Source organism: Meleagris gallopavo, chromosome 26, assembly GCF_905368555.1.
Source record: "Meleagris gallopavo chromosome 26, MGAL_WU_HG_1.1, whole genome shotgun sequence".
Taxonomy (NCBI): domain Eukaryota; kingdom Metazoa; phylum Chordata; class Aves; order Galliformes; family Phasianidae; genus Meleagris; species Meleagris gallopavo.
The window spans coordinates 1,494,763-1,517,635 of NC_139429.1; the positions used below are offsets into that span (position 1 = coordinate 1,494,763).

Below are 22,873 nucleotides of genomic sequence, written 5' to 3' on the forward strand. Positions count from 1 at the left end.
ATTATGGCTGTATAGTCAGAGTGCCAAGCCCCAGATAACACAAAAAGCCTTTCAAAAGGCTTTAATGGTAGCTGAAGTGGAAGTGCTGGAGTTCAACAATAAGATTAATAAGGAGGTTAAAATGTTTTTGGTAGTTTTATCATCTGACATAAAAGCCAGTTGAAATTGGTGCCAAAAACCTCAAGCTCTCAAAAAAAATGCAGGGATTGAATCGTGATTCATATTTCAAACCGAGCTGAAAGTGGGAATCTGAATTCTACACTACTTCACTGATGTTTTCTGAAAATGTAATAGCAAGAAAACGCCCACCTCCAGGAGAACGGCGAGCTTTTCAGGACTGACTAGTCAAACACATGCACAGCAATGTGACTGGGGAAAGAGAGTGCTTTCTTCCATATATTTGGAAAAAAAAAGCCATTACGCAGAAAGGTAAGTGCTTTCATAACAAAAGGTGAGAGACAGCCCCTGGCTCCTGCTATAGATGCAGAAGATAACCAAGCCCTTGGTAAGCTGCAGACCGATGGTGAGGACAGACAGCACGCGACCAGAACCACTTTTCCCCATGAAAGTCAAACCTAAAGACCTCGAGAAGCAGAGACAAGAGGAGACTGCTGCAAAAGGACAGACACCAGAACCAAAAGGATGGGCTACACACGGATCCTCTCTTGACCAAGGCAAGGAGGAAGAGACACCAAACGCCAGACAGACAATAGCTAGCTGCAAAGGGGCCAGTGGGAGGCAGGACTTACTCATCTTTTTACACACAGCCATACAATACTCCTCTGACTCAAAATTGTTCCTGTTGCCTCCGCAGCCTCCATATATAAAGCGAATGCATTTTCTCTTGTTAGAGTCGAAGTACCAACGAGGCATCACAGCCCGGCAGGGCCCTGTCATCGCCTCCTGGGAGCAGACAGCTGTGTGGAGACGGGGTAGAATGTGAGCTGGTGAGGAACACAGGCCGTGCCGAGCAACGTACAACACAGTGGTGGCTCTGGTTCACACCTCCTTCTGGACATCTGGGCTCGTCAGCCCTTCATCAAAGGGCTTTCGTCAGTTTGAGGGGGGTTCCTACCATTTGACAAGTGTTCACCACAAGGTCTGCAAGCGAAAGGCCTACACACGCTGCTGTGCAGCAAGCACATAGCAGCAGGCTACCCAAGCCAGAGTCTCAACACGCAGCTTTCATCTACAAGAGTAATTTCACATTGGCTAGCACTAGAACAGCAAGGATCTATTTTGCTGATGCCAGAGTTATGTCTTGGGTGTCCCAGTGGTAGGGCCTGTGCTGCATAAAACCAGCATGATGGAGAGAAAACCCATTAGGGCTGCTTAACGCATTCAGCGACGTCCTGTTCCACTGCACTCTGCCTGGACAGATGCTCAGTGTCTCACAGGTGAGGTGTAAAAGCAAGTGAAAAGGCAGGCTAAGCACACGGAACATGATCGCTGTGGCAATTAGAGCTGTTAGATTTTGAAGGCTGTGCACTAGATATTGAAAGTCCAGATAGCTGTGGGACGAGGGCTGCTCCACAATAACCAGGCAATGTAAGCTGGTGGGTTATTTTGAGGCAAGAGAACAGATACGCTGTGTAAGTCAGCAGCTGTACATGGTGCTTCAAGAAAACAGACTGTACCCCCAAAACACTCCAGTCAAATTGTTCCAAATCTGCCTCAACATCTGCAGATCTGTAACAGTTCTGTACATGTATGACCTAAGCCTTGCTTTAGCAAGGAAAATTATCTGCAGCATGCTGGCATTTTACCAGCAAGATGCAAGAACTGCTGGCAACGATTCAGTGATCTGTAGCTAATTGAATTTCAATCCCTCTTAGCTCTTCCTTCTCTCTGCAGACACTTGGACATGCAAAGTATAGGACACTGCAACACAGATGCCCTCAGAATGGCACTGACCACTTAGCAGGAGCTACTGCAAATACTTATGTAATGAAAGTGGACCAATTGTGCTCATTTTCTTTCTTTTGTGAAAAGAGAAGGGTTCATGCAAAGGCTATTACTGTCTGACATGGAGACTGGAAGTGGGGCACCAACTATCATCCTCAGTCTCAAAGGGCAGCTTCAACACCATCTCTGCAGAACACACCCCGCCACTTTAAGCTTCCTTTTTGTAATCTGGGTATAACGCACAAAATCCAAGGTACCCACCCAAAATCAGTAATTCAAGGTGTACCCTACATGTCTCTCAGATTTTCCAAAATTAGCCTATGCCAATATGATTTTCTGACTCAACACTGCACCTTCATGGAGGTGCCTGTTGAGTGTGCCAAACACTGGGCTTTCTGCCAGCAGTTCTGCTGTTTATCTGGAAACATATGGCCCGTGCTCCAGAGAGTTAATTTCAACACTTGAAACACAAGCATCATCAGCTTTCCTCTGTTTGCTAACTTATCTGGCAAATAAAACTTTCAAGTGGCATTTACTGACTTGATCAAAAATCTATCACCAACTGACAGCCAACACGAGTACAAGGAAGGAAGAGCTTGGAGGCCAGAACATGACTTACATTTCATATCACTGCTCACTTCTTTTTCAGAAACAGCCTTGTCACTGGTGGGCTCTGTAGTGGTCTCCTCATTGTAATCATCTACTTTGTAGCTGTCATAATAGTAATCACGATCTTCCACCACATCCTCTTCTTCCTCCCCTTCGTCTTCTTCATCCTCATCTTCCTCCACAGCTGTTCCTGTGAAGTCTTCTACGCCTGCCTCTGTAGGGAATTCACTGAAGGGATAAAGTTAAGTTAGGGAGTTAAGGCAGAGCCAGCTCCTTAGCAGCCAGCCTTTGGCATAACAGAATAATGACTCTCTTTTCATCTACTTTAGGAAAACCAAAGATGATAAAATAAGTGTACTGATGGCTGATCAGCCCCAGCAATGGGACTCAACAGCCCAGCTATTACCGGCAGAGCTACTCCATGTCTCTAGCTCAGTAAAGAGCTCCTAATGTTTATTCAACAATTTCTTTTCAGTAAGGTCAAACCTGCAATATCTGTGGGGAAATACCTATTGCAGCCTTCAGTCTTTCTGACTAAGGATGGAAAGAAGGGACTGTTCAATTGCTGTAAAAGGAGTACTGAAAAGTCACTCATCCTCCTGCAAGGCGTGTTAATGCTCAGGACTCTCCTTTGGGAATTTCAGAAGCACAGAAATTCTCCTCTCAAACCCCATCACCTATGCAAAACAGGTAACAGCAGCTTCACATACGGGGCTGTTAACCTGTGTGAGCATCAAGAACCTCACCTTTTGTAAGTGTCATAGTCTTCATCCTCATCTTCATCCTCTTCCTCTTTGGACAGAGCCTCATCCACAATTTTTGTCTGGGGACAACATACATATTCTGTTCCATGGAACTGGTCTACTCCACAGGGCAGCAGCATGCCATAACTGTGCAGGATCATCCCTTCTGTCAGACAGGCCTGAAAGAGGAGCCCACATGTGGCAGATGAGGATCATGCCCTTACTTTGAATAACGTTTGCCTAGCAGAGGTCCCAATGATGGGAGGACCAATAATCTAAACAACAGCAATGTATGACCCCAGGTTGAACACTACAAGAAAATGGATTTGAAACCTGTAGCATAAGCAAAAATCCCCAGAAAAGTCTCTGATCCAGAGCCATGCAGCACTTCCTGATGTTAATGAACAACCCCCAGCCCCACCCCTATCAACCACCCATTTGTCACAGCCCTGCTAAGCTCTGCAGAAATAATCAGGTGCTCTGTGCCAACTCAAGGGAGAGAACACTTGCAAGAAAGGGAATTGCTGTTTGCTTTCCTGGGTTGGCCATTTCATTAAACTTTATCTATTAAACTTCACATGAGTAAATGAGTAATTGCTCAACTGCACTTTGTGTCAAGATTATTTTAGCGTGCTGTAGATGAAAATCAATTGGATAATTCAAGAAAAAGCCCAATTCAAACTATGCTTAGACATTATGTCTATACATTTCTCTTGAACTACGGAAATGTATTGTTTTGTGGCACTGCAGACAAAAATGCAGTAAGAAAGGCTTTATTATGTAGATCAGAACTTTCTTCTGATTTGCTTTGAAACAGCATGGATATAAAATGAGCCAAATATTTCTGGAGAACAAATCTGTTGAAAGCAAGTGATCTTTATATTTTCTGTACATAAAGTTTGTCCTCAATTAAAAAGCAATTCCTCTAGCACAGCTTCATTAAGACAGGTTTTTCTCCCAGGGAATTAAAGAAATAGAAGCTTAATTGGTACATCCTTAACCTCTTATTTACTAACACTGTCACAATTAAATACTGTGTTACTCTTTCCACAAAATTTAAAACATGTATATTTAACTGTGATTTTTTTTTTTTAATTACTCTCAGCCAAAATGGGTGCACAGAGAATTTGTAATATTTTTGCTAGGCAGATTTAAAAAAAACTCCAACCAACATACATAACAAACCACCCAAAGCCCCCACGGTCTAGATTTGTTCTGAGAAGATAATCCATCTCTTATGTAAAACCTCACTAATCAGTCACAACATAACTCACATTGCACTCCAAACCAAATCCCCAGCAGCAGCACCAACGTTAATGGAAAATGTGCATGAAAAATCCCAAACATCCTCTGACCACTGTCCTCACCACGGGAGGAAGGGTGAGCCACCAGTTAGCGTGATGCACCCCAGGGATATGACTTCAATTCCCAGCTCCATCCCAGCCCATGATCTTGGGAAGCTGCTTAGGACAGTCTTGCCTAACTCAACTGGCTACAGAGCTTTTTTGATGTCACTTGAGCACTTTTAAGCATTTTTTCATTGCTCTGCCTCAGGCTGCAGCCTGCAAAATGGGAACGAGGGACCCCAGAGATGAACACCATTACACTCCAGCTCCACAGCCATCCAAGCGCACGTATCCAGGGTAAACATTCTTGCCAAAGCATCTCAATTACCTCTTTTGCTGCCGTGTGCCAGTGCTGATGGCTTTCACACACATCCATCCGCTCCTTGTGGAAGAACCTGCACTTCTCCGGGACCAGCAGCACGTCGCTCACGAACTCACCCACTAAAACACAAGAGATGGCCACAAGGAGGTGAACAAGGGTCCATCCATCCCATCACAAACATCCTACAGGAGACAAAGGCAGAATCAGGTGTCCCCAAAGCTCTGTTCTAAGTGCCCTTAAGGTCAGGGCAGGCACATTCGTGGCACAGCAGCTATCTGTGCTAAGGCAGGGAAAAACCACAGCCTTGGAATTTCCGGGAGAAGAACAGGAGAACGGGCTGATGGCTGAGCCTGCACATACCCTGAACTGAAGGCAATACATTGGCAATAAATTGCTGGAGCAATTTCATGCAAATCCTCGAGAACATTGCATCTGCATACGGAAGCTTTCAAAGCGCTTAATCATCAGTCTCTAAATGAACTGTATCATACCAAGGCTAGTTCAAGCTGCCTGTTGCTGTAATATCCTGAACATTTCTATGTGCCACAAGTGTTATCTATGTTTTTAGTATCTGCGTATCTGATTAAGTCTTGTTTATTTTGTTCTTCAGGTTTCCAGATGGCTCAGCTCAAGATCAGCTGTGGCACGTTCCCCAGCTCGGACAGCCCTACCCAAAACAGAGGATAGCAAAATAAATCCAAAAAAACAAAGTAAAACCAGACTCAGCAAACACACTGCATTCCAGCATTTAGATAACCACAGCCTCACCAGCGCAATGAAATTTTGGCACAGCTGCAAGACCAGACTCTTGCTTTTGAGAAGAAAGGGGACAAAGATATCAGTTTGTCCTGCAGATTTTGCATCAGTTGAATTTAACTGTTCAACTTCAATATCCACCACAACTCAGTTTAGCATCAACACGTCGCATCAGTATCAGACTTAATCCAAACTCCTAATAAACATCAGCACTGCAATGCAAAACATTACGTTTTCTCAGAGTTGAGATTTTTCTTTGCAGATTTAAAATCCAATTCCAGTAATTTCTAAATAAGAAAATGCCTAGATACCCTAAAAAGGGTAAGAAAAGATCATCAGTCCAAACGCTGCAAAGCAGCACACTCACACACCTGATGGGCAGCTTCCTCCTTTCAGACTGACTCAACTTTAAAGTCAAGAGGCCGTGGTTTTGGGGGCAGAAGACTCAAACTGATCAGAAATAACAAGCATTAATAAACAGCTGCCACAGAGCCCGTTTCTAATATAGGAATGAAAGACATGGGAAGTTCTCTCATCTCAGGCTGTAAATGGAAAACCACTATGCATGGCACATTAATGGGACACCTACTTCACTGATGACCACTATTAATCAAAAAAACCCTCCTCCTTTTAGAATGAGAGCAGCCAGAAGAGGTGTTCCCATGGCACCTGGCAGCTCAGCCAGCAGTTTGCCTCTTCACACCTCACCAGTTCAGCCCCACTTCCACCATCCTATTGTTACCTCTATTTTACAGCTGGGTGCTGGTGCTAGGGGCCCTGCTCTCCCCTCTTCACCTTTGAAATACAAAAGAGCTTTCATTGGCAGGGGAGAGGCAGGAGAGGTTAAACACAGTAGGACAGCAAGATCCTGTCTCAAGACTGTCAGCTCCTTAATGCAGCAAGGGAAACACCAGCAGCAACTGGAGGAAAACATGCAGCTGGACTACAATAAAAATGCCCTGCATACCCCAGAGGTGCTCATCACCCATTTACAACAAGCAGCTTGCAAACTGATAGAGACCACAAAAATGTATTTTACAACTTGTAACTCAGATGTAAAAACCAAAGAGCTGACAGGCTGAGCCTCACAAGCCCACAGCACTGCAGCAGATGACACGCGTGACAGCCTTTAACAGACAGCTTCGTACTTCTCCAATTTTAGGGTTGTGCCACAAAATCAGGTTAATTTCCAGCTGAAGAACACGCCTGGGAGAGGATTATTTTTAAAACAGATGATTCCTTATAAACCCATAGACCTTGATTTCATCCTTATTCCCACCAGTACAACACAGTACTCGGTCTGATCAGTCAGGTTTGGTTGCTTCTCCAATTGAGTTTCTACACCTATAAAGAGATGCATCTTTCTCCTGGGATGTAACCACACCAAATTCAGTTTTTACTGATGCTCTGCGGAAGGTATTACATACAGGAGAACAGTACCTACACAGACCTCTGGAATTTCCTTGTGCTTTCTTATACCAACCCACATGCTAACCTGACATACATGCAGTAATTAAGAAAACCAGCGCAGCAGTGCCAGTCACAGCCTACAGGTCAAAAGCTGCATGGTAAACAAGTGCTGCCTGATTGCAGTGGGTGGATGGACTCTGGAAAGTACAGTGAAATCCGTGACAGTTTATCTGATATCTTTCACAGTTCAAAACTGGGGATGAAGGATATAGCTGCAAGAAGCAGGGCTAAGTTTAAATATAGGCATTGAAACAGAATAGAGATCTCTTGCCAAGACTGAAGCAGGAAGCCTGAACAGGGAGAGTGTTTAAGTTTCCAAGGCAACAAAATATTAAAGCTCCACAAAAATAAGATCAGAGTATTAAATCCCAGTATCTTTGTGATATTCAAATACAATAGCCCTCAGGTTTTTATGGCAGTTGCAGAGAGAACGGGGATTTCTTTTTCACGCCAGGCACCATTATTCCAGTGCAGCTGTTATCAAGCTGTTGATCTGCTGGAAAAAGGCAGAGTCCCATCTTGTGGAAATAAAACCATCTGAGTGGAAGTTGGATGTGGAAATGGCAACCCGATATGGGAGAAGCTTGATAAACTCAGATGTTCTCTAAGAAGCCAGGAGGCAATTCTTTACCCCTCTCCCACAAGAATGCAGGGAAGCACGTCGTGCACTCACCCAGGCACTTGTAGGGCACAACGATATGAGTGTGGTCCTTGCACTGCTTCTTCCCCCTCTTGCACCAGCTGTCAATACTGACAGGCTGATTGGCTTCCACGACATTTGTAATCTGAAGGTCTGGATACATCTGTTTAAAAAGAACCACAGATAAATTTATTTCCAGAAAGGACAAGGAATGCACAAAATGGCTCTCAGCCAAAAGAAGCAAGGCCAATTCTCTGAACAAGAGTAACTTCAAATTTGTACACAGATACACATTCTCTTCTGGATCAAGCTCCCAACAGCTGAAGACATAAAAAAGCCCCCAGCTGTTTATCACACAGGGCATCAGCAACAGAACATGTCACCACTTCTTTACACGTGGGAGGAGAAAGCCAGGTTAGGGGCAAAAGCTGGGCACAGAACTGAGGCCTCTGGCTTTGCACGGAGGTGGAGGAGGAGTATTTTTACCCCTTCCATTTTGGCTGGTGCACTGACAGTGTGATACCCTCCGGAAGAGGGCAAGCAGCAATAATAAGGACTAATAACATCTTCAGACTGTCTCATCATTTGCCAAGCTAATATGCACCTAACTACTCAGGTTTCCTTATGCCTGCTCCATTTATAACCTGTTAACATTTCTGCTCAAGTTCTCAAGTGCAGACACTGATTTATATTTAGGTTTCCGCTACGTGAAGCACATGTAGCCCCCGTTACATCAGCCTTGTAAAACAGTATTAAAAGTTTTCCAGTCCAGACATAGTGTGCTCTATCACCTTCCCAGTAAAAAAAAAAACACATTCCTGGTGGTATTTTACATGCTCGTCACCTCCATGGAGTAATTAAAGACACTCTTCAAGGCCAATATGCTGCAGTATCTGGAGCACACTGAAAGGAGATTAAGGCTTTACAATAAAGTACGAAGAACCTAAAAGTACAGCCAACGTTTTGGCGAAAATATTTGGCTAATATTCTGGCTGATATGCATATGTCACTGATAGCAATACCACTACATTCCAGCTGAAATAGGTGTCAGGCTCCCAGCTGCTCAGCTGCTGGTCTAACTGCCAAACCCTGAAAACAGTGATACCTCCCTGACCTACGGACCGAGGACCTTCTTAGGGCAGCGTGTGCTGATATAAACTAGAGGTAACTCCTAAACTCCACTGCAGTTCTGTGCTGCCCTTCCATGGCAGCAGTGCAGTAGGGCTGCTCAGAGAAGCAAGACAGTCAAACACGACCCTCCTGCAGGGTTAGCTCGCTGCTGACTGGTTAAATTCAAATCCAGTTCCTTTGCAGCAGTGAAGAGCCAGATCCCCACAGCAATCCTCACCTCCTGGCAGTACTGCAGAATCTCTTCCTTCGTTCCAAAGCAGCTCTTGGTCCCAGAAGTGTCAGGTTCCCATTTCCCGGTCTGGATATTCACGTGCATATTTAGCTTCCCACAGAACATGGCAATTTGAGGCTCTGCCACCGCAAACCCTGTCCCAGCATTGGCTGCCAGTGCCTGTGAAGACAAAGAAAAACGACATAAGCTGATTGCTTTACCTGACAGAAAGCAGAACAACTCAAAGCACCAGAAAGGCTCCGGCATCTCCAGCAAAGAGCTCTCACTTCCTTCAGCAAAGTCTTGCAAATACATTCTGTAGCCGTATTCCTTGAAGCTGATGGTCTCTGCTCCAGGTTTTCACCAGCAATGCATTTGTTTTTCCAAACTCTATTTTTATTTTTGCAACAACAGCTTCCTGAAACCAAAGGGTAATTCACACTTGAAGGCTGTGCCCACAAAAGCTAAAACAGATGTCTGAAGAACTCAAAGAGCCGCTCTCCATCCCAGTATTTGGGGATAAATAAGTAATCTCATTAACACCTGGCAGAAACTCCTTTCTGCAGCTCTCAGCACTGCTTCTGCTAATAAATTAATGGCTTCCCACTTCAGGAGGATGGCTCAGAGATTCAAGTCAGATGCTTGCCCAGAGATCTTCAGACACCTGGGATATGGATATGGATAGGGATAGGGATATGGACACCTAGCTTGCCCAGCCCTCCAAGTAAGGATGGCTTCTGCTGATGCAGCTCCCCAGCCCTGCTATCCCTCGCCCCACGCACTCCCAGGCTGCTGCCCTGCCAGGTTCTGCCGCCGTGCACCAGCAGACAAAAGCCTGACAACACAAAGGCACATCCGGGTCAAACTGCAGAGCGAGCGCTGGCAACAAGGCCAGCTTCCCTTCCTGAAATCCTGCCGGCTGAACAAAAGAAAAACGGGATTAAGCTAAAACTGTAGAGCTGGGGTTTTTCGGAAGGCTTAGGGGTCGGCTGTCCTCTCCCTGTGTAGCTAAAAACCAACCCTAAGAACAACAACAAAGCAACCCACCCTAAGAACTCCCAAATCAAAAGCTCTTCGAAGTGGTTTTGGGGGAGTGAAATCCATTTCAATTGCTTCAGATAAGGCAGATGAGAAACAGCAAGACAGCTCCAGAGCAGCGCTGCCCCAAGGCTCTGTTTTTCTGGCAGGCTGCACTGCCCCAGGCCACCAATCCTGCCTTCCTATTTAACCTTTCAAGCACTCAAAAATGCATATGTCCCTGCAAGCACTGCTCATCCCCTACTGCCTGCAGATCCCCACCAACTTCAATCGACACACATACGCTCACAGCAAGTCAAAAACGATCAAGAGAGGAATTCAGCTGGTCAACCCCAAGTGCAGCTCCTGCTTTCTAGATATTAGGGACAAAAAATGACTCCCTTCTAACCCCGGTGTTCCCCTGGCTCCAAATCATGGCTGGGGCTCAGGGCTAAGACTGACCTGAGATACCCAGGCACAGAGCCAGGTTGTCCTTCAGAAAAATACCCCTCAAATTTTAAGAACTATTCAATGGCACCTTTGAGAGAAGCATTCACATACAAGAAGTTTTATTTGCTCTGAAACCCTTTCACCCAGCAGACATCCATGAGAGCAAATCTGAGCAGAGATCACAAAGGAAAGAAGTACAGAACTATATATATCAGATACCAGCACCCACATCCCATAACAAAACACCTCCAACTTCCAACCACTGCTCAATTCTCTGTGCCAAACCTCACAGCCCAACTGCGAGCCTGCAGTCTTTTGCTGACACGTCGACAACGCAGAGCACCAGTTCTGCCCAGAAGATCAGTGTTAAAGCAACAGTTTTGCTATAAACAGCAAACTTGCCATCTCAGAAGTCAAAAGCCCAGAAGTTACAACACGCAGCAGGAACACGTTGGAATCTCTTGCAAAAGAGAGGAGCAGTTTGCTGGCTTGTTTTTTGAGAGGCTTGGGAAGGCATGCTGCACATCTCCATCACTCGCTGTCTCAGGGGGGAAAAGTTAGAGTGCAAAACCTTCACTTGTTGTTCTGTGGTCTGTCAGCCTCCTGGAGCACACAACCACCACCACAGAGGGGTGCAGACCAAGAGAACAACACAAGTGCTGTGCAAGAGCCGACCAACACCGCACAGCAAAGCCTTGGCTCCTGCACTGTCTTCCTCACTGCCCCTCTGTGCCAAGAGGAAAAGGGAAGTGTAAAACGGTCCTTTACAAGCCCAAAAACACATGCAAACTTTCTAAGAGGGCCTGTTAATCTCTCTAAAAACAAACAGCTTGTCGGTACCAACAATCAGGTACATTAGAGGAAGCAATCCACAACAAAACTTTGTTTTGTAGCATTATGACTACATCCAAGATTTGAGCTGAACTCTGAAAAGAACAAAAAGAAATGCATCACCAACATGCACAGCACTGGCCCTGGTAAGAAGAACAAGGCATGTTTTGAGTGGTTTGGACATTGTTAACACAGCCCGTGCTTGTGAAACTTGCTTTGAAGAAAAGTATGCAGCAAAATAAGGTCAGTGAGTAAGCAGGAGAGGTGCAGCTCCCATCCAAGGGCAGAAACATCCACAGGTAATCCATTCACAGCTGCCTCCAGAAGCAAAACTCCTGTTCAAACACATACCAACCTCCTGAAGTCACCCACGGCCGCTATTTACATTCTGCTGTTAGCTGCTGTTTAGTCCTGCTGTCTCTCCTGCCTGACACCTCACACTGTGGCAAAGGTACCATTCCTCCTCCAGGGCTGCTCCGACAGTTTGCATATCAGTGGGTGCCGTTGCCGTGGCTACAGGAACATGCTAAACCCCAATTCGCAGCTGAACAAACGAGACTAATTACTTGCTTGATTTCATCACTTTCAATCAAATGGAAAAAGTCTGTTCTGGAATCGCACAGTTGGGTGAGTTAATGAACTGTGATGTGCAGGAGCTGAATCTTTAACCCCGAGATAAGATCTGTGAGTAATGAGCTCCCATTTTTCACCAACCACATCACTCAACATTTTTACTTCATCATACCTGTAAGGACAGAATGCAGCACAAGGAATCCCAGTGGAGGCCACACCTTTAACTTTACCACTCGATTGAAGAACCTCACCTACATGGGGTAAAGACCAAAGTTCCATTGCCCCACAGTGATATCAGCCTACCAAAAAGAGCTGCTCAGGCTGAGCAGGCCCTGACTGCACTCACACAAGAGCTGGTTGCTCTATGCTCAAAGCATTACTCTACAAAAGGAGGGCTGGTAAGCTCAGGATAAAAGCACGTCCTTAGTTAAGCCGTTCGGTATTCCAGAGAATTCCCCCCTTTCTACATTGCAGAAGGATGAAGAAAACAAGCACGTTTCTCCTCGGGACTTTCCCAGCCATAAATGGAAGAGGGCATCCCTTTGCAGGAGCAGGCTGTGAGGGGCACATACCTGAGCATCCACCCAGCCCTGCACAGCCTCTGCAACACTATTGCAGCAGCTGTCACCCCATGAATGCACATCCCTAACACAAGAACACCTTGCTTGGGAAAAATTGTTACTTAAACCACTATTAGCCTTGCTGGCACTTGAAGTTTCAAAATGTTTCATGATAATTTCCACTTTGCCTCTTGGTGTAATTCTTTTGGAAAGTTTGCTTTCCAAGACAAAAAAAAGCACTGGATTCCATAAACACACACATCTCTGGGCAGTTAACGTCAGTTAAATTCCTCACCCTGTCACACAGTGCCTGATTTATGGATCTGAAACACTGGAATTCAGACCTCTAAATTTCTCTGATGGAAGTACCTCTCTCTAAGGATCCAGATCTTCGTTTACTCCTAATTTCTTCAACTTCAGCCAGCAGGTTTCACCAGTGGGTTTTGCCCACCCAGAAGCACGGGCTCTGTAACCTGAAAAGGGGACCTCCCTTTTGCCCTGCAAGAGTCTGCCATATGAATCGAGAGATGCAAGTCAGGAAGGAAAGAGAAATTTTCAACTCAAATTGGTCTTGGCTTTCTTAGGGCTATGGGTGATGCTCTCATGTTGTGCTGGGGAGGTTCACGTTGGGGATTAGGAACAATTTCCTCTCTGGAAAAGCAGTGCTGCACTGCACAGCTGCCCAGGGAGCAGGGGGTCACCATCCCTGGGGTGTTCAGAGCTGTGGGGATGTGGCACCGAGGGATGTGGGCAGTGGGCACCTTCACTAGAGCACAGCAGCATTCTCACAGCAGATGCAGTCCTTTAACCTCAAACTTCATCCCACACTGCAGATACAAATAACAGAGGCTATGGGGACACCCAGCAGGGCCTGTTCCAACCCACAATGCAACAAACATGAAAAAACAACCACTTTCCTTAAGCTTCTAGTATCTGTTACACCTCATTGCAACGTACCTTACTGAGCAGGCTGGCTATTCCACTATCAATTGCTCCTCAGGAAAGCTTTCTAGCACGCTGCTGGGGTACAGGTGACTGGAACGTCTTCTTTGAGCTTTCCTTAATAGCACAGATATCTGCAAAATGTCAGAAGGAACCAAATTCTGATTGCCAGGGGGGTGAGCTGTTGCAGTAACCTCACACATCCGATCAGATGAGCCCAAACTGGAGCCTTTATCCCAGCACACCCAGGAGCTCAACAGGAAATCTTAGGTTTGCTTCTCACTTCCAAAGAGTTGTTCACATATTATACAGCTTACAAAGAAAATCTAAGAATATCCATTACGGAAAATCACGGCTACACAATTGACAATGCAGCAGACAGGACCCTTTGTTTCAAATTCACTTTGCATTTAGGTTTCCTCTGCAGCAGCACTCAAAAACGGAACCTTCAGCCCCTGGGATTCCTCAGAGACCCTGGAGTGTGAGCAGCACTGAGTGCAGGCAGAGCTCATAGGCACACACTGGGGACGTCCTGACCTCACAAGAAAATGCCTTTTGTACGACTGTCCATGGATCAGAGCTGATTTCCTGCTCAGAAGGGTTAAATATTCCACAACTATTTGCTGCTCCACTGCCAAGAAGTGCCACACCGCACTGTGAAAGATCACCTGTGATGTTTATGTTTGCAAAACGTGAAGGCCCTCAGAAGAAATACTGCTCCCTGCACCATAACGCACATGCAGCACAAACCAAGAGACTTCAGAACGGGCTGTTTGGCACTGATCCTATCTGGATAAATTACAATTCCCATCTCTACTTAATTTTAGAAAAGAAAACAAGCCTTTTCTGGATTTCATTGAAAAGAATACTTTCCCTAGCAGCTCCTTCCACACAGCACAGTCACTGCAGACATAAAGCACAGGCGTTTGCCTTTTCTGAGACCACTGAGGAATTGAAATATCTCCTCTGACGCAGACATGAGTTCTTCTGCTTTATCAGCCTTCCTGTGAAGCAGCCCTTGATGCTGTTTTTACACACGTGAGCATTCTGATCCTCCTCCCCTTCCTGGGCTGCAAACTGGCACACACACTCACGCAGGGCCCTGCTGCCTCTGAGCACAGCCCACATCTCTGCTGCCTCCAGGCACACGTGGGGATTTCTCCTTCCATAGCACATGCTGGTCTTTGGCAAAATTAAAAGAAAAGCTCAGGAATTGATGTACAGCTACAAACTGCAGCACTGCGGCCTGGTGAGTTCTGCAGGAGAGCACACGGAGCAGAGCCAAGCTGGCCCAGGTCTCTGTGCACTGCTCAGCATTCAACCTCACAACCAAGGTATTCTAAACAGAATACTTAAGATTCCCTGTATTTGGATTAATAACTCCTAAACACGAGCAGAGCTTTCCATTTGTGCTTCCAGTGTTGCTCCAAGCTTTGTTTTCCTTAACCTCCTCCTCCTGTTTTATTCAGCAGATAGGTGGCTTGAACCCGGCAAGGCTGATGAATGTCTGACACAGCAGGCAGTAAATCTACAGACCAGCAGCTCATCCTAGCTCTACTGCTTTATTATTATTATTTTTTTTTTTTTAAATTGCTGATAATTACAATAATGCACATGGGCAGGACTCCAGGACAGGAAGAATTATTGTCTGCAGGCAGATCTGGTGTGAGCTGATAATACCAGCCTGTGTTTGCCGTTGAATTTAGGAGGCAGAAATCTCAGTCAAGCAGCCTTCAGCTTCCTGTAAGTTGCTGAAGGGGAGGCATTCTCATCTGCTCCTCCTTTATCAACTTTGGTGGTGCAGCAGCCAAAAACTGGGAAGCGATGCAGGAGCTGCACTGCTGGCTCAGTGCAGTTTATATTTAGATCCACCCCATGCATGGCCAATGTGCAGCCTTGAACGCTCAGAAATTCAGTGACAACATCCCTTGTCCTTTCAGATGTGCTGACAGCAGCCAGAGCGCTACAAACACCAACACAAAGCCAAGGCCCAGAGCATTATTGCTCCTGCACTCAGATCTGCCCTTCTCTAGAGAAAAGGGGCTTCCCAGTACCTGTGGCTCACAGGCAGCCTCTCTGCCCTTGGAATGTGCACTAATTACACAGCAGATTATCTCCCCGCTCCTCCTCTAGCCTATCATGCTCCACAAACCAATCCTACATGAGTCACTGTGCAGATAATCTGCCCATCAGACATCTGCACTGGGAGACGGTGCGATGCAGACAGGGAGAGCAGCGCTGCTGCACAGCTAGTCGTGGGGAGCAGACTCAGCAAAGCCACAATCCAAGGCTTCCCGAGCTGCGTGCGTAACATGCTTGCCTTCAGCATTCTCTTCTCTACCCCTAGAGAGGCAAAGTTCAGATCTACTCATTCGAAACGTTTCCTGAACAAGTGTTACTGTACCAGAACTGCACCCTTTGAGCAGCCCCTCTGACAGCCCCAAGCTTCCCTGACTTGTGTGTAACAGCTGGGACCAGAGCAGCTTGCCATGAGAGCAGCCCCAAAAGTCCGAGGTGGAGAAAAAAGACCAGCAGCACATCACCACCGTGCACAGACGGGTGCCAAGACTGCTGGCCACGCTGCCCTGCTCTGGGGAAACCCAGCGTTGGGGCTATTTAATGCACTTTCATACAGAGCCCTCCTAAGTCACATCACAACAGACCAGACCTATTTATTGCGGGGCTAAACGAAGGCACAAAGTCAAGTGACCTGCCTAAGGTCACGCATCAGAGGCTCAGCCTGGACTAATCCTCAGCCCCCGACGCTCCAATCTGTGCCATCATGCTGCCCTGCACAGCAAGACTAATTACTGCTTTCCCACTTGAGTTATTTGGGCATCTGAACCACACAGAGTCAAGATGCCTTGCTATCTTGCCCGTAAGGGAAAACTTCAGTACAAGATGATGTTTTCACGTGCACTAAAAATCAAGTGAGAGAAAAGCCACTGGGAAATGCAGCACGTGGCTGAAAGCAGAACCATGTATTTATGGCTGTTAGCAGCACAATGCAATGCGAGGAGCAGCACTCAGACATGCTATTTCCTAAGTAACTTTTCCACACAGTTCAATAATGAATCCTTTCCATCTCAAGGCACTTTATCTACACAATAGCTGGGGAATACAACCACTGCAGTAACCAGGATACGGAGATTCCGTAATACACAGGAAAGAACAGTTACAAAAACCTCCCATCACTTCCAAACAATCTGTTTGAAGCAAAAGCAACTAGCTCCTAGACCAAAACTCATCCCAAATCACGTGCATACGCTTGCTCCCTCATCATTCTAGTGAGCAGAAATGGAAGAAAGGAGACAGAGAAGAATTTATTATCATCAGGCAAAAGAACCTGAGCACTTAAAACTGCTGATCCAAAGTGATTTAGCATTCCAGGGATATATTTAAAAGAATCTGTGCAGATGTTGTTTTAGAGAGCTGTGAAGCTCACCACGACAAGCTGTGGGGGGGTGGATGCTGCAGAAATGTGGTTTCTCAGCCTGACCACACGTCTCACCGCCCCGATGTCACGCGATAAGATAAAAAGGCTGCACAGATTGTGGTCTGATCTGCACCACCACGATCCAGAAAGCAGGCAGGAAACAGAAGAGCGTATTTCAGCAGAGCATCAAGAATGCAAAGTGGCAAGGAAAAATACCTGGAAAAAAAAACATGTGAGATAAAGGGAAAATAACAAGTGGAAAGTCTGCAGTGCAGGCATGCTTTGCCTTCAGCCACTCCTGAGCTCGAGTTCAGCTCCCTTGAAGGACGTTGCTCTGTATCACCAGTTGGCTGCTTATGTGCATGGACTGCAAGGGTTTGGAAGCATGAAGTTATACCTTGAAGTCCTGCACCTGGGAACACACAAACCTCCTGTAACACATGGGAAGAACTCCACAGGAACCGCTCACACCATGCTGCAGCACTCCATGCTATAACTCAGATCTTCTGACACACAAACAGCACAGATCAAACTTCTCCACGGGAAGGGGAAACCAGGAGGTTTTTACATGATTTTGGCATTCCAGGCTGTGCTAATGACCATCGTCTGAAAACAGGAAAGCCACTGCTCCAACACAGCGCTGCTCCCATTCTGCCAAGCAGCTGCTGATCCAGGCTCCACAGAGTTGAGTTTGCAGTTAAGCTGCTTGTTAGGAAGAGATCCTACCACTTATGGGTTGGGGAAAAAAAAAAGAAAAAAAAAAGTGAAAGAATGAGCTCAGAAAAACCCATCTCCAGTTCCCACAGAAAAACAGCCCTTCGGTTTTTGTGACTATTTTGGATCCCAGCAAACAGCAACCAAACCGAGGAGAAGCTGCCAGCTTCCCTCCACCAATGCTGGCAACTGGACGTGCACAAACAAGTGGTTTTAAGAAACCTATAAATAAATAAAGGCAAGCGCTGAAGGACTGCAGGAAGGCAGCCTGCAGCAACACCCAAACTGGGCAAAGTTTATTTGCTTCTTTCGAAGTTCATCACCCAACAGCCAAACATTTCTACGAGGCACCCCAGCACAAAGAGCAGGACTCGGCCTGATCTCACCACCTCCTTTCTTCTTTCAAAGGCCGGTACAGAAGGCGAACCCCACCACCCCAAGGCTCACCCATTGAGATTCAGCATCTATCAGAAGAGAGAGGTCCAACAGCAGAGCCTGAGCACCCCTCGAGTTTTGCCAGCAGCAGGGTCACACAAAGCCATGAAAGGACTTTGTAACACCTTAATGGATTCCCATCTTTTGCTCTTTAAAAGCAATCCTGACTAATTCAGGAGCATTTTATTTCTGAGGCATTAATTTATCAGCTGGGGTTTAACAGTCACCATGTCATATCGTAGCTAAACCAGCATATGGAAACTCTAATGGATGTATTAAACAGCTCCTTTAAGAGAAGTGATAGGCCTCTACTTAGACTAACTGCTTAATGCTATTAGAAAATTAAGGAGTAATTTATAGCACAGACTAAAGCTGGGCCGGATCCCCTTTATTGATTTTACTGATCCAGAAAGTAAAACTAGTTCAACAGAAGCCAGCACAGAACGTCAGGTACGTCAAGGCTGCTGTTCCGTAGGAGTTCAGCGATGCTGCACCTTGCACGAACGTGCCCAAATTGTCTGTGCTAAGTTTTATAGCTATGGGGGCTATCGAGGTCTATCAGTTTGCACAGCATTGCACAGAGACAAAACAGAAGAAAGCAAAACACTGCTGTTAGCAACTTCCTCCTGGTTTCAGGGAGGAGGAACACGTGGTACACAGACACCCCATTTCCTACAAGCTTCCTTAAACACTTTCTGCCAATTTTGAAGGTGTTATAGAACAGTTCTTTCCTATTTCCAGCTAACTTGGTGTGAAAAATGTGAGCTGGTGGCAGGCATGGCAATGTTCTGTGGCTGCACGTCCCTGCTGCTCAGCCCCCAGACAGCTCTTAAGGAGCATGACACTGCAGCGAGGACTTCGAAGCACAAAAGCATTACAAACCACAAGCTTTATTACCAACCTGGGAGCAAAACCTGCCCGTTCTGCAGCAGCAGGGGAATTCACCCTTTGGAAAAGAACCAGCAGAACAGTTTTAGACAATCAAGCTACACCTTCAGGAACAAGAGGCAATGTACACCTACCCAGCAGCACAGCATAAATGCTTGGCTGTCACAAGTTTTACTTTCTTTCACTGTACAAAGCAGATACGGACTGCAATGGAAATGCTGACTTCACACATAAACCCCATCACTACAGAGGGACGGGAGAGAAGATCGATGGCAGTATTGATGTAACAGGCCATTCACCATTTTCCTAGCCATGGGCTGAGTACCTCCAATAGCTTTCTCAAAGTCAAAGGATGAGAACACTGCACAAAGTTCTCACGCCAGGGAGTGGCGTTTTATTTTTCATTAGCTGACTCCAGACGCGGCCCAGCAAGATTTGTAATGCAGACACAGAGCTGCAGACAGCAACCTCACCAAAACCTGGCACATCTCTGCAATGGATTAGTCCTATGGAACGTGTTCAGGTGCCTCACGTCATAAGAAATCAGCACTTGAGAAGGAGCCATGCTGAAATTATAGCTTGGTGATGTAATAGCACCAGAGAGCCAGGAATGTCTCACTCTAATATCCTTATTTTGGATGGATATATAAAAACCTTTGAGGGCCTCAACGTGTTCCTAAGCAGCCTAAGGCTCAGCTGTCTTCGAGGCTGCCTCTCCACGCACCTCCAGCTAACCCAGCAGTGCAGGATGAGTTTGGCAGGAGCTGGGGATGCCAGGGATACTCAGAAGGTTGTGAGAATCCTGCACTGAGCGCTTTTGGCTTTGACTGAAAACACTCAATAGATTAAGAGGAGGAAAGCGGGCAAGAAAAAAAAGCTCACGTATAAAGGCTGCAAAGCAACTGTAAAACCTGGACAGCAATGATGGATGGACTAACTAACCAGCTGCGTGATTCCATTAGAGGTCATCTGAACTTTGACAGTTCTACCTACAAACAAAAGGGACAGGACTATTAGTCCAGAGCAGCAGGAATACAAAGAACAGTCCTTTTCATTGGGATCACTCTTCATTCCTGAGGGCAGTTCTCATCCCTGCAGGACCTACTCCAATACTAAGCAACCCACCACCAAGTGCACAACTTCAAGTCTCAATCAGGAGCGCAGGTGTCTCATAGGGATCCCAAGTACCCATCCATCCATGGCAGAGAAAGAGAGAACAAGAAGGTGTTTGTACAGACACCAACAGGCTGTGTTTCAGCACCAGGTTCATATTTCAGCAATTTGGAACCTGAAATTCAGCTGAAGATGTCCCCATCCTGATGCATTCCACCAGACTGTACCACTCAGGGATGCTCAGAATGTATCTTTATTTTGTGCTTCATATACTCCACGGTGTATTTTGCAGCTCCATTGCTAAAGAGCATCATCTTACATGTGATGTACACACATACACAGATGTTACACAGATGCTGCTCAGAGATGCATCTGAAGAGATATTCTAAACCAGAGAAGTAATTCCAAAGCAAATATTACAAAACACACAATTCTCTGTTTTATAGATCTAGAGTATTCAGAGTTATCTGTTGCAAAGAGTCAAAATTGACCAGCCTCTTATTATGGCACGAGGAAATAAAGAGTCTGTATAACTGGCAATGCATCTCAAAGTGAACATCACAGCAATCAGTGCTGGAAGTGCAGCTACAGACAGCTGTGAACATTAAACCCCCCTTAGGTGGTTTACTTGGCTGCCAGCTGTAGCTAAATCTTGGTTATGTCCTCAGTTATACGACCAAGACAGATTTAATAATCACAGGCTATTGGATATAATAACAGAACAGCATGAATAAAGCCATCAACCACTTACACAATAAGGAACAGCAATTTAACTTCTTGCAAAAAATCTTTAAGGACGGTGACAGGGAACACAAGAAGTCAAATCAAACCCAAGGCCAACCAGGCAAAGGAAATCATGCTGTGGCTGCTTCTGCCTGAGGCAAAAGGCCCACCGGCCTCTGCAGGCAGCGCTGCCCACTTCTCCTCCTCCACCCTATGGATGAAGTTTCCAGCCCCACGTTTTGGGGTCATCTTCATAACGTGCTCCTCTGGAGCAACCAGTTCAGCTGTTTGCATACACCTGACTAACAAGTAGGGCACTGGCCTTTTCAGAGCTGTAATACCCTTGAAATACATCAGCAGGAATCACAAAAGGGCTACAGTGATCCATTCTGGTCTGTGCCCCACAATGAAAGAGGGAATTAACGTGCTACAGATGCCCTGGGGAAAACCTCCCATGTGGTTATACTTTGAACAGTATTCTTCCCCCTACACTAATTCTCATGTGGAGCAAGGTCCAAAAGCTTGCTTAATACAACTGAGCACAACAAATCCATCCAAACCCAGGAATTCCACAGCCTAGACTTCAAAATGCTTCTTGCTGGTATTGCAGGTTTTACAGTTAGGCAAATCTGAACGGAGATTTCTGGGCGTCTTAGCAGCCCTGCTCCATTAGGAATCCAGCTCTTCCCTTCAGTCTTTGCTCAGGCACAGCGCTGAGCAAAGGATCCTGAGCAAAGGGAGGGGAGAGAAGGCAGAGGGATTGCAAGGGGATCAGCTGGCTGAGGGTTATCTCTTTGTCTTTTGACTTGAGAACTGAAGACATTCTGAAGCAAGTCACAAGAACTGAAAATGAAGGAATACATTATCCAAAACACGATGCATCAAAGCAGTGTAAGTAAACCACATCAGCTGCTGCGATTAAGCGTGACAAATACATGTTGAACACGCACAGGATAAGAGCACGAGCCCATAGCTGGAAGGTGGGAGACCTAAAGCAACCACAGGCTGCGATGCAGAGCACAAAGCCAGCTGCAGACAGCGCAGGGACAGGGCAGCAAAACACTACACTGCAACAAGCCTGCGCTCTGGCAGGCCATTCATCTCCTGCCTTTGTTATTGGGAAATTGCTTCCGAGAAAGCGGCTGCTGCCCTGAACAGAATACCCACACAGTGCCCAGCTTTGTTGCACAGCAAGCACTGATGCAATGGGAACAAGCCAGCGTTTATGAGGAGCAGTGGAGGGGGCAGCGGGTACAAAGCTTCTGTTGGTGTTCTTCAAGCCAAGCTTCATGTTTCAAAACCCCAAACCAAACTCTTTTGGTTGGCCTGCAAGAAAACACCTTCTCCACTGCTTGATGCTTCCAGTTCTGGGGCTATGAAGCTATCCTGAAGGACTCTGGACGTCATTTGAAACCCTGCAGCTCCACTACTTAGAGGTGCTCATCTTATTCCAAGAGCCCAAGTGGGAGCCGCAAGAATCCTGCCCCACTGCGGAGCAGCAGCTGCTTTCCATGTCGCCTTGCGCCCTCAACCACTTGTCTCCCTTTTTCCCAGCACACGTCACACCGAATGAAAACACGAGCCTTGCCATACATCCTGCACTGCAGAGCTCACCTCTGGCCAAGGCTGCTATGCTGGCTAAAGCGCACCGCGTGGATCTCAACACTGTTCCATTTTTTCGGGTTCCTAAATGCACACCTGATCTTGCTGCGTCAAACGATCCAGACATCAAATTCAATTTCTTCAGCGAGAGCTTTGATAAATTATGCAGAGAAAGAGTCACGTTCAAATGCCAATGCACTCACTGGGAACTCAAAGCACAGGTTCGAATCAACATTTTGCATTTAATCTTTTGAGAGGAATACTTAGCAGATTAAAGCAAATCTGCTTCTCTCTATTTCAGGCCACAATTACTGTAAGACCACCAGGGTAATAAGTCAGCACCCAACACGCAGCATTAGTGACTGAGTGTAATTCACACCCATTGCTCTAGGGCCACTTCTGGCAAGTTATGAGTCCCAATACGAATGGGAAAAGATTAAACACCGATAAAATAAA

At 46.1% G+C, this 22,873-nt stretch overlaps 1 protein-coding gene across 5 annotated transcripts in view; it reads right to left on the minus strand.

The window, feature by feature from the left end:
• APLP2 (amyloid beta precursor like protein 2) overlaps positions 1–22,873 on the minus strand; it is a 41,834-nt gene that overhangs the window by 13,134 nt on the left and 5,827 nt on the right. For 4 of the 5 annotated variants that reach the window (XM_085209133.1, XM_085209135.1, XM_085209134.1 and 1 more), the window contains exons 2-7: positions 9,140–9,313; positions 7,825–7,954; positions 4,932–5,044; positions 3,261–3,436; positions 2,525–2,742; positions 750–917 (exon numbers count right to left, since the gene is read on the minus strand). In XM_085209133.1, the coding sequence (XP_085065259.1) occupies positions 750–917; positions 2,525–2,742; positions 3,261–3,436; positions 4,932–5,044; positions 7,825–7,954; positions 9,140–9,313 (979 nt within the window). The remainder of the gene's footprint in view (positions 1–749; positions 918–2,524; positions 2,743–3,260; positions 3,437–4,931; positions 5,045–7,824; positions 7,955–9,139; positions 9,314–22,873) is intronic. The other variant, XM_085209136.1, reaches the window with a different exon arrangement.